The sequence below is a fragment of the Carlito syrichta genome, unplaced genomic scaffold (assembly GCF_000164805.1).
Source record: "Carlito syrichta isolate Samal-C Ts95f unplaced genomic scaffold, Tarsius_syrichta-2.0.1 Scaffold311456, whole genome shotgun sequence".
Classification (NCBI taxonomy): Eukaryota; Metazoa; Chordata; class Mammalia; order Primates; family Tarsiidae; genus Carlito; species Carlito syrichta.
In genome coordinates, this window is record NW_007255552.1 from 29,450 (window position 1) to 42,067 (window position 12,618).

The 12,618-nt window shown below is 37.3% G+C and overlaps 1 protein-coding gene across 1 annotated transcript in view; it reads right to left on the minus strand.

Moving 5' to 3' along the window:
• Nucleotides 1-3,237: 3,237 nt before the first annotated feature.
• The window catches only part of ARRDC3 (arrestin domain containing 3), a 12,799-nt gene continuing 3,418 nt past the window's right edge, over nucleotides 3,238-12,618 (minus strand). Inside the window, exons 2-8 of the mRNA XM_008068660.2 lie at nucleotides 11,531-11,612; nucleotides 9,502-9,649; nucleotides 8,381-8,483; nucleotides 7,802-8,058; nucleotides 7,326-7,488; nucleotides 6,894-7,048; nucleotides 3,238-4,734 (exon numbers count right to left, since the gene is read on the minus strand). Of these exons, the coding sequence (XP_008066851.1) occupies nucleotides 4,678-4,734; nucleotides 6,894-7,048; nucleotides 7,326-7,488; nucleotides 7,802-8,058; nucleotides 8,381-8,483; nucleotides 9,502-9,649; nucleotides 11,531-11,612 (965 nt within the window). The 3' untranslated portion in view covers nucleotides 3,238-4,677. The remainder of the gene's footprint in view (nucleotides 4,735-6,893; nucleotides 7,049-7,325; nucleotides 7,489-7,801; nucleotides 8,059-8,380; nucleotides 8,484-9,501; nucleotides 9,650-11,530; nucleotides 11,613-12,618) is intronic.

Consider the following 12,618-nt stretch of genomic DNA (forward strand, 5'->3'; position numbering starts at 1 on the left):
TCTGCCTCAGCTTCCAAGTAGCTGGAACCACAGGCATGCGCCTCCACGCCTGGCTAATTTTTTGATTTATTGTAGAGACGAGATCTTACCAAGCTGCCAGGCTGGTCTTGAACCCGTGGGCTCAGGCAATCCTCTCTCCTCTGCTTCCCAAAGTTCTGGGATTATAGGCATGAGCCACCACGCCCAGATGATACTCCACTTTTCTAATGAGCTTCTGTGTGATGCCATTGCTGCTGGTTTTGACACTACTTGAAATAGCAAGAATGTTGTGCCCTCTTTCTCCTTTCTGGAAACCAATTCTTTCTATTGGGAAACTCGTTTTATGTGGTAAGAAACATGACCCAGGTATCGACCAATCATGATCTCCCTTAAGTGATTGGGGCCTCTAGATGTTATTTCATCTGGGAGTTTTCACAGCTGGGGTCATCCTTCCTGTTCCATCTAGTATGAAAAAATAAGACCAAGATATAAAGGGTATGTGAGCAGAGATGCAAACAGGAGTGTGTCCTCAAGAGTGTCATTTGGATGTCTAGATCCAGATGTTTTTAATGTATTTCATCCTTAGAATGACTAGTTAATACGTTCAGTTTTTCACTTAAGCTCGACTGAGTTTCTCCCTCTACAGCACTCAATCAGAAGTCCTGGTAAACATACCAAGTTCAGCCATTCAACAGATATATTAATGACAAAGGGAGTTTGATGAGTATAGTTCATGCAAAAGTGCAGCAAGATAACCCACGACCTTACATAACCTAACAAATGCTGAACTCAAAGTCCGAAAAGTATTTTGTTAGAAGCAATATTGTGAAATGCTTATGTACTGATTTAAAGCATTATTTCCACACTTGAAAGATGTATCAACTCATACCTTCAGTGATGGAAATGACCTTGGAGAGCTACTTTTCCATTTGTAGATGAGGCATCAACATGCACATTTGCTCAATGCCACACCTGATGTTACAGAGCCTCCCTTTTCATCCCCTAACAATTCCTTCTTCCATATTGTCATATATTAAGGATATAAAAGGCACTCTATATTGTTGGCTTAGTGGAGTGAAAGGATGACAGTACCTTTGTAAAACCAAGTAAATAACTATACACAAAATACATGTCTATATGTCTCTTTGTAACATACCTTATATGTAAATATACATTTGGAAATATTGGCAAGTCATACAGTGAGACACGTACAACCTGGTAACTCATGCATGAATGCATAAATACCAATAGAAGAAAAATTCTAAATGTGATTCCAAAATGAATTCAGAGGCTATCAATTATAAAATTCAGAAATTGCTGGGCTCGGTGGCTTTGGGAAGCTGAGGTGAGTGGATTGCCTGAGCCCACGGGTTTGAGACCCACCTGGGCAGCTTGGCGAGACCTCATCTCTACAATAAATAAAAAAAAAAATCAGCCGGGAATGGTAGCACGTGCCTGTAATTCCAGCTACTCGGAAGGCTGAGGCGGAAGGATCGCCCGAGCCTAGCAGTTTGAGGCTGCAAAGGCCGGGAGCGGCCACCGCACTCTAGTCTGGGTGACAATGAGACTCCGACTCAAAAATAAATAAATAAATAAATAAATTTCAGAAATTAAAAAAAATTGTTTTTCTTAGAATTAATGTAACTTTTACAATTGTCCTCTTGAAATGCCAGTAACTTGGACAAGTCAGTGAGAGGGAATTGGTACCTAAAAGTGAAATTACTTAACCTGGCTAAGCTTTATTCCTATCTAAGACTGAAATTTATACCTTTTAAGTTTTATAAGAAGCATCCATAACTTAATGAGTTAGCAAGTAAAACAATTATTAGTATTAAAAATTCCTTTAAGCCTTCAATAATTTTCTTTAGTACTGATCGAGAAATGATTCTTATCCAGAAAGGCTTAAGAGATAGAGATTAACTGTAGTGTCTGCATGTATGGTGAGATACTGATTTAATCAAGATTCAAATAAATCTCCAAACAGTTTTACAAAAAAGAAAAAAAAAAAACAAAACACTTTATTTTTCACAAGGAAGAGCAATAGGAAAAACTAAATCATTTCCCACATATTGTTTTCTTAAAACAGAGCCTACAAGGACATATTCAGCACCAAATAAAAAAGGAAAAAAAAAAAAAGAGAGAAATTACAAACAGCCATAGAATATAAAGCAAACATTTAATATTGCACTTTGTTTTGCTAACATTTTGGATTTTACTTTTCCTAATTGAAAAATTAGGAATCCATCTTGAATACTGGAATACAACTGTGAACCTCAACAACTTGTCAGGAATTGACCAATATTTTTAAAAGTAATGCCTCTAAATAAGAGAGTAAAGAAATACCTTAATGGAGAAAATAAAACTTTATTTGATAAAGTTTTATAAATTTAGAGTTTTATCACATTTTGTGACCCAGTGCCAATTACAGAATATTGGTCATTCTTGCTTCATGTATCATTCATAGAGTGTATGGTGACAAGTATTCCAATGCTATGCATATCAGCAATTGTTCCCTAGTCAGTTAGACATAAGAAAAAAAAGGGGTATTCTGACAATCCCCCCCCCAACAAAAATAAAACCACCAAATGCCCTTTATGCCAAATATCCCATTAGCTTCTTTTGAGGGGGACATTCACAAAATGATTTAACAATAAAAAAATATTTCACCCCATTTCCTTATTATCTAGTATTAGTTTGCTACGGGAGCCCAAACCCTTTAACTGAATCACTTAAAACGCGATTCATTTTTACACTGGGCTTTCTTCACCCTGTCAGCATTTTTCAAACATGAATTGTCTTCCATGTTTTCTTAAAGGCCACTTATGGAAAAGCCTATTTGTTTTGTATGAAGCTTTAAGACAGTATTGAATCAGGTCAAGCACCAAGCCAGAGTTACTATTATTTCCAGCCACTCTAACAGCTGTGGGGTTAGATGGCAGGATAGATGGAACACCCACTTCACACGTATGTTGCAACATCAGAGATGCTGGTTTTGTTAGAACATTAGAGCTGAATTCCTTCTCCAATCTGGAAAACGCTGAAATGTTATCATGAATGCTGGTATATTTATTATGAGCTGATTGTAAATTATCTTTAATATAAATGATAATTTACCCATGTGATTGTTCTTCCTATCTTATCGATACATATATGTGTGTGTGTGTGTGTGTGTGTGTATATATATATATGTATATGTATATATATATATATATATATATATATAAAATCAAAGTTGAGTAATTTCTCAAGTTTAACAAACTGTTCTTTAGGTAATGGAAAAAAGTATTTTCATTTAAAAAAATTCGCAAAATTACAAAACAATTGTCACAGCAAACTTTCCAGCATTTGTGATGGTAAAGGTCTGTACTTTTGAGTAAACTTGGGTCTTCATGCTAAGTTTCGTGCTAAGCTTGAGCAAGACAGCAAAAGGATACATTGAGCTCTCTGGTCATAGCCTCAATGTATGCATTTCTGCTCATGAAAACACTGTGCACCAGCAAAAACGATTTCCAACATATGTGTTTTGGAGGTAATTAAGTAACTCTATAAAAATAAATCCTACTTTCTCCAGTGACTGGAAAACTTCCATACTTTTAAAATAATAATACAAATAATGATAATGTCTAAGAGCAACAGCCCTTAACTCTTTGCTGGTGCCTGCCGTACTGCCTCTCTTGACTCCATTCTCAGCTCTGCTAGTTTCTCCTTGTGTGTAATGATAAAAAGGGAACGTGGGTGGGTTATCACTTTTGTGTATGTCCCGTTTCCAAATTTCCCTCTCCAAAAAGCCAACCAAATAAACAACAACAACAAAATAACTCAACAGTGCAACAAAACACAAATAGCATTCCAACAGTTTGGCAAGTGATGCGTTCACCTGAGATTAAGTGATTTTAGGCAGTCAGTAACAAAATGCTGCTTTGCTGTAATAGTAGAAAGGCAACAAATTCCTAAAGAAACCAGAAGGTCGACATCTCGACAAAGTCTCTTATTAGCTTCCTCCTCTCATCATTTTCCCCATATTATCTGTTGCGTATCTACTACAGTAGGCTGCAAAACATACAGCAAAAGGATTGGCTTGAAGGCATTTGATGTTTGTAAATAAATCCACAACAGGATCCAAGCTGAAGAGGTGATACGTGGTCAGCCTAGCAGGACGATTCTGAGCATGTGCATACGCAGGTAAGTCCAGGTTATATTAAATAAAAAAAAAAGTCAGTGCGTTTTTCTCATGTTAAAGTTTTTCAAAGCTTTCTTTTGTTCCTTGTTGTGCTGACCACAAACAAGTTTTAAAAGAGTATCAAGAGTCTGGCAAAAATGGAAAAAAAAAGCTGTAGTGACATCGAACCGCACAATGTAAGCATTGAGCATGTGCAAAATTTCAAATCAGAAGAAGGAAATTATCCCTCTTTACGACACGGTGTCTCGACACTTATGACCATAGGCTAAGAAGACTGCTCATAGTATGTGCCAGTTTTAAAGGAGAAAAGCTTAGGTCTTCAAGCATGTTGGAGCAGTCCCAGAAGGTTGCTGTAGGCTTCTAAAGCATGATCTCTGGTTGTTCCATGTGTTTGCCATTTTTCTGGGCAAAAGCGATTCCACTTCCTCTGAAATCGTGTCTCCAAGATACTTCTCTGTCCTCAGCCGGAAGAGACACAGTTCGGAACCCACATCAACTTGAGTCAACCAAGCATTCCTTCAACGAGAGGGGCAGGATGGTCTATCATCTGCTGACTGATCAGGATTTGGATCAATCTAGAAAAACAAAACATTTTCAGATTATTTGATGAAGTCTAGGAAGAATACAGCAGATGACTATGATTTCTGAACATCAGTCAAGTAATGGAATCAGAAAGAGCACACACACATCTCCTGTTAGCAAGTTACATTCAATTATCCTTTTATACCTGAAACTGTGTGTGTGTGTATAGGGGGGGCTGTTGCTATCATCTATAAATAAAAATTAGCTGAGTGTGGTGGCGCGTACCTGAAGTTCCGGCTACTTGGAAGGCTGAGTGCCAGGCATGGTGGCTCAAGCTTGTCATCCCAGCAATTTGGGAGGCCAAGGTGAGAGGATTGCCTGAGTCCAGGGATTCGAGACCAGCCTGGGTAACCTGGCAAGACCCTGTCTCTACAATAAATAAAAAAATTAGCCAGGCGTGGTGGTGCGTGCCTGTAGTTCTAGCTACTTGGAAAGCTGAGGCAGGAGGACCGCCTGAGCCCAGCAGGTAGAGGCTGCGGTGGCTGGGAGCGTGCCACTGCACTCTAGCCTGGGCGACAGGGACTCCAACTCAAAAAAAAAAAAAAAAACAAAGAAAAAGAAAAGAAAAGAAAAAGAGGCAGAATTTTATGACAAACTGCTTAAAGGTGCTTTAACTACTTAGATTGCCGTTCTTTTAAAATGCTTCCTTAGACATCCAGGAAGCCAGGAAGCCTCAATCAAGCCAGAAATAACTGACTTAATAAACAAGACCAGAAATGTTGAAATAAAATAGATAATACCAAAATCTGTAACAAATGGCAGAACATCTTAAGCACCTAATAGAGCATTTTATGAATTGGAAAAGGGGCTAGGAAAAGTTATATCTAATCAGGAATTTGCAAGAAAAGATTCTGAATATCTTACCATCAATGAATGAAGAGGACATCATATCAACTCTTCTAGTTATGTATTAAGAAAACTTTGGTGAGGAGTAAAACAATGCCCTCTGTCTAATTTGGGAGTAGTATTTCATTGCAAAATAGCTATGTAAATGACAGTAACCAAAAGAAAAAGTCAATTCTAGTAGTTTAAAAAATTATTTTGGTATCGAGGCCAATTTCAACAACATGTACTGTGGGCTCAAGTCACCCTGAAATACCCTGATATTGCTGGATCCACCCTACCCTATCTTCACACTCGCTCTTCTTCCTGCCTGAGGATTACTCACTCTTCAAAATTCAGTCCAACAGTCACCTCAAGAAGTCCCATGTGACTCCCTAGACCAGGAAGTAGCTCCTCAAATGAGTTGTGCATTTCTATCACACTGTTACACAATATTTTGCTTCTTAGTTTGTCTTTCACACCAGTCTGTGAGCTTCTCCTATGTCCAGCCACGCTTCATTCATATCAAGTGCTTAGCTGCCATCAGTACTAGACAAATGAAACAGTCTAGCAGTGTGGGAATGCGATTAAAGATGTTACTGCAAATATGTCATTTCCCCCATGACTGAGAATGTTAAAATATACAAAAGAATTGGAAAAGAGTAAGATAAATTCTAGCTATTGAATCAGCTTGCAAAATGCCAGTTCTTTCTATCAATGCATGAATAAAATTCTTCTTTCAAAAAATGTATCAATGCATGAATAAAATTCTTTCCTCAAAAAAATGTATCAGTGCAAATAATTCAAATTGAGGTTATATCATTAATTCCTCAATAACATAAGTGAACAGTTTTACTTCTGTGTCAAACTTAGTAAATACTAACAACTCTAATCTAAACCTTAAATCTGTTGTTCTAAATTGTTCTTCTGTTATTACCACAAAAGTCAAGACCTAACTATATTTAAAAAGATTAAGTTTGGGCCGGGCTCAAAGGTTCAGCCTGTAATCAAAACACTTTGGGAGACCAAGGTGAGTGGATTGCCTGAGCCTGAGTGTCCGAGACCAGCCCGGGCAACTTGGCTGTCCTTACAATAAATTAAAAAAATTAGCCAAGCATGGTAGTGCATGCCTGTAGTTCCAGCTACTTGGAAGGCTGAGGCGGAAGGATCGCCGGAGCCCAGCAGGTCAACGCTGGGGTGGCCGTGAGTGTGCCATTGCACTCCAGCCTGGGCAACAGAGTGAGACTCCAACACACAAACACACACACAAATTAAGTCTGCAACGCTGCTTTCCAAGTGAGCCGGTCCATTTCATCTGTGAAGTGCTTACCTCTGAATAAAGAGGCGGAGGCAGGAACCGAAACTCCTGGATATATGCGAACAGTGGTCCTTGAAGCGCTCTCTCAAAATCATCACAAGCACTCCCAGGTGCGAGGTTGCTCCGCCTTTGCTCCTCTGTGACTACTTCTGCATAGCTGGGTGGTGCTGAAGGAGAAAGATACACGCAATTCGAACAGCATGTTCTTATGCATGTCAAAATACACAGAATAGTCCGTATTAAAAAAGGAAGGCCAAGGTAAAGTAGTAATAATTTGTTCGGTCATTAAAACTAGGAAAACACACAATCAAAATTTAACACTGGGGCCACATCTACTTTCTTCAGGGAAAGATTAAGTTTATCTAGGGTCACAAAACATCAGAAGCAAAATAGTTTTCTTGATAATAGTAAGAGATTAAGCTCAGATATGCATTATCCAATTACCTTCAGGTCTTTCAGGAAGGGATAAGCCAAGCCAATTCATGTTCATGCTACACTGACTGCTTACACTTGAAGTTCTGCTACCAAATGGATGTAGAGGAATGGTACCAATGACGAGTGGCAAATTAAGAAATAAATCCATAGCTCCAGGAATATCCACATATACCTAAACAATGAAAGAGATCTTGAGTACAGAATGCCAAGGATGACTTTCTTTTTAAATGCTAATGACCCAATTTTAATGTTGTCTGCAGCCTCTATTTACTTCATTTTTAACTTACATACATGAGGGAAGTTTCTCTTTATGTACAATACTGTGTAGTACATTTACATATAAGATAGAATTATAACTCAAACTATAAAGAGTTATGTATTTTGTATATGCCACTATATATGGAATATAAAAGCCAGATCCTAGATGTAAGACAAAATGATTTCCTCTTAACTTTAAAAAGAAAACCTCTTAAATCTATACATACCATTAGTGAATACTCCACACGGATTATACTACAGTCGAGGATAGAGGGAGAAACTGGTGGAATTTTCAGCAACTTTCCATTCCATGTCTCTGTCTTTCCAGATGATAAGGATTCCCCACGCAAGTTCGCCACAAGCTGTTTAACCTCCTTCATTTTCCCTTTGGCATAGAAGGCCTGTGTTTGGTAAATGGCTGCCTTTGGCACCACCATTCGGGAAGAGCAATTTTCAATCTCAGCAAATATCTGAATTGATTCACCTAGAGAGGGGGAAATATATATACATGTATCTCTGCTGTTTACAAAACACAAACGTAGAGTCTTAAAACTAAAGCTCAATTAACTACAAGGATGAAAAGCTGTCTTAGGAGTTGCAAGTTGCTTAAGAGTCATAAAAAGGAACTAGTCATTTACAGTAGCCATTTGAAATAGGAAACTATATTCCAACTTATGAAAAGAAATCGGATAAGCACAATTTGCTGTTTTACCAAAGAATGCCAAGTAAATTCAGCAGTAACATTATAAATTCCTACCCAGAAGCCAGTGAATAAAGTGTTTCTGTGCAAAGCGCCTTGCACGTACCTGGGGTGTAGCCCTTCCTTTCAATTTTGGCACTTAAGGATATTGGGCCTGAGGTACAGAACCAGCAACAGAGCGTCTTTTCTTTTGTGCCTGCTTGGGGTGACTGTAAGAAACAAATTTAGAAAAAAAGATCAATGTATGAATTGGTACAATGTCAGAATATTTAAAAATACAATCTTAAATTCTTGGAAAATTTAAAATTAAAAGAGGTGTGGCTTTTTTCTGTATCCAAATATACTTTTAAAAAGAAAAAACTAACAAGTGGCTTCTGAATATCATTATTTTTATCTTTATATAAAGTTCCATTCAATTAAAGAAAAAAGGATAAGGATTTAGTACCCTATCCCATAAGTTTTTTAGTCCACACTATTTACAAATACAATAATTAAAAACCAACCAACCAAACCAAAAAAACAAAAAAACCCTTTCCACATTCCATTTAAACTACCTTAAAAAAGGCAGCACAGAAAGCAATTTGGTTATAATTCCAAATGTTAACATCTTTTTTGTGAAAATGTAAAAATAAGTATTAAAAAGGAAAACTATATACTTTAGGATTAATTCTTATTTGCTTTAAAGATGTTATCATTTGTTCAAACCAAATAAACTTTTTGATGTCAAATTTGAATTATTCTTATAAAAAATTGCAATTAAAAAAAAGATTCCTTTTAAAAAGAATTAAATTTTTTCATTAAATAATGATTCCCCATTATTTGACAACTATCCCTATTTTGGAATAATGAAATGCAGTAGCAATTTTAGATTATGATATTTTCAAATAAGTAGTATTCTCTTATAAAAAATGATACTAGTGTTCTTCTTCCACTCAAATCATCCAGGGACAGATCTGCTTTTTGTTATTGCTGTCATGTTGAGTAAGATATTTTATACCATATGCTGGTCTTACTTTTAAACTTATATAAAGTTACTACAGTATCAAAAATATGAGCATATCTTTCATTAACTTGTGTGTTCTTTCTTTACTGTACTTATAAAATATATATCTCTACGGAATTTAAAAATAAAACCACTACTTTAAAATTATGACCATGGTGTAGCTTAGGTGCTTATTCTTTAGTATTTGTATGTCAAAAACAGTGAAGAATTCAGTCAATTCTTACCAGTAATGAAGGAGTGTTGATATCTATATGCTCAAAGACTGTAAATTCCTTCTTTAATTTTACTGGTAGAAGCCAAGGCCTGTGCAACTCGGCTTTCACCCAATAGCGCACACTGCCATGTCGGCCTTCGAATGAGGTAGCAAGTGGTCTGTGCAGAATAAAGATTAATATATTAATTTTATACCTCTTTCTAAGAGTTACACAGTAGGTCAGAATAGATGTGTTAATATATTGTACTATTTCTGGACCAACGAGGTATCAGACATATAATTAAAAAAATTTCCAAAGGGATAAGTCATTGGGGAAAAAAAAACCTATTTCTAAACAACAATAGTTAAAATGCCTTAAAATGTTTGCTTTAAAAAGCCAGAAGAAGACAATCCCTTTAAACTAAGAAGAGGCTACTTTTAATGCTGGTGGCAAAATTATGAAAGTTTAATGAACAATTCTTGAAAGAGTCAAGAATTTAATTTAAAAATAAAGATATGTTTTAACTATTACTATTGAGAAATTCTAGACACTGGTTAAACACTCAGATCAAATTCCCTATAGCACTCCATTCTCATTAACTAGGAATTATTACCTCTTTTTATAGCAACTAATTAAGGTCTAGAAAAGGCCTAGAATAGTCATTATAGTTTCAAAAATTTCACATTTCATGAAGTCCAATGAAACTCTGAAAACCTGCTTTTACATTTCCCAGTTTATTCAAGCTCCAAGTCTGTTTTTGCTACTTCCTAACTTTATAGTCTTAAAAAAAAAAAAAAAAAAATATCCCTCTTGACCTTTATGTCAAGAGAATCAACTGTTTTTGAACTCTCTCTGGTTTTACTTGTGGAAGGTTTTATTTTAGTGTGTTTAGTCTGCTTTTCATAATTTCATTAGAAAAGTATCACTGTTCAGTTACAAGGAAGAGCGCTAGCTAAACTAGTGCAGGAAGCACTGGTGTTTTTCTAAATTTTTTTTTTGCATTGTAGACTCCTATATTAACTTGTATAGTGAAAAATAAAATCTTAAACTTTTATGCTGATAGTCTTTCTAGGGGTTGTAGATGACTGTGGTTTACATATAAAACTCAAAAAATATGAAATTACCACATAAACGTTCAGGCCCAATATTGGCCTTATTCTATTCACAGACTTGATATTTTTCTCAGAAAGTGGATTAAGGCATTATATTCAAAATGAGGCTCTCAATTATCATGGTAAATAGAATATTCTGAAAAATACCATTTATGACCTCCAGTATGTATACACATCTCAAGTACTAGTATTAACAAAACAAATACAGACTTATGTACATCTGGCACTTGATAAATTCTTACGTAATCTAAGTTTATCCTCCAGAACAATCAGTACAAGTGCCATTTGTAGGCTGTGGTATTTGTTAAAAGCATCATTTTAGAAAAAGTCTGTGTGATCTCCCTTGTCAATCTGTTACAGCCTTAGGAATCTTCCTTCCTCCCTCTGGTCACAGGGACCCCAGGCTTTACGTGGCTCCACTAATGGACGTCCCTCAAGTCTGGACCCCAGGAGCTCTTGGCACAGAAGTGGTTCAGGTCGTACCAGAACATCCCTTCTAAAGTTAGGATATTCCTAAGTACTTTTACTTCTTAATTGACTGCTAGTGGTCAGCATTAGCAGAAAAGGTAGAACCAGAATTTACAAACTCAGACTTCTGAGACTTGGTAAGTTCCATCTTTTCTGTAGTGATACCTGCTAACAAACTAAATATTTACAAGTGGTTACTATTTGATAGCACCTTCCAATTCACTTATTTTAATTAAACATTGTCTTTTAAAAATCTCATAAACTTGGACAGAATACTATGAATTGAGCTTGCTTTCTGCAATTTTGCCACGCTAGATTGAAAAATAGCTTCTTATGTTTAATATATTGTTTTCCTCCAGCAAGTTGCAGTAATGAAAAGGGTTTTTTTTTTGAACTAAAAATGTTTCGATTTAGAATATTTTAAAAGAACGCTTTGATCACGAGTATCTATGACAAATGCCATTACGTACAACACTTACGTCTGTGGAAGCTCGAAGCTGAATGCATATTCATGCCTTCCTGAATGAATAGTGTTGAAGCCTTCTTCGGAATTATCATCATCTAGAACAAACAGAAAAGCAAACAAAAGGCCTGTTATTAGACATTTGCACACTCCTCTTGGTGGCACAACTTTAAACATGCCTCTGCAATAAGTGGGACCACCAGCTTTGGAGTCAGAGACCTGAGTTTTCTTTCTAACGTCATCAGCTCCTCTGGATAAAATAAAAATCCCGGGCTCCAGCTGCCTCACCTGTGAAATGGGGACCATCCACACTCACACTCCACAGCCTTTTTTTCTCCAGTGGAAAAGGACCCAAACTGTAAAGCCTCTGGGTCCACTCAACAGTGCACAGGCAACAAGAGATTCAGGTCTCAGGTCACACTAAGATAATGCTATCTTTGTCTCCAACTGTTGACTTAAATGTATATCCCATTAAGGCTCTAACGTGATGAAACGAAAACAAGCGGCTCCTGAGGACCTTTTAAAACATGGGGGGTGGCGGGGGCCGACACCGACGATGGGACTACCCCACCAGGGAACTCTATGAACACACACACTTTTCTTATGTGAGCTGCACAGCCAAAAACACTTCTTTGTTAGCCTAGCATGACCCCACTGCTCTGGGTCCCAGCAACAACTAACCTCCCCAAAAGGCAACAGCCTTGCCCCAATCCCTGAAGAAATGAAGGCTGAGTGGGGGGGGGCTGCTCCCAGCGGCTGGACAGACGGGGGAGCTTTTCCATTTGCCTCTTTGGCCAAGTGCATGATTGTTACAAGGGGCGTGAAAATAAAGGTGGAAAATTGGGGGGGGGGCGCAGGTGATGGCAGCGACCCTACCCCCTTTCTCTTTAACACGGTCGCACCAAGGTCTCTGCTGTAGCCTCAGAAACCTTCACGGCGGGCCCGAGTAGGAAAACCCGCCTCTGTTATTTAACTTTCCCTCCCCAAAGTATAGAATATACACAAAAAGCGAGATGCTTCCCCTGTTATCAGAGAAAAAGGGGGGAAACAGCATCTCCAAGTCGGTTACTTTTATTTAAAAAAAACAAAAACAAAAAAAAACCG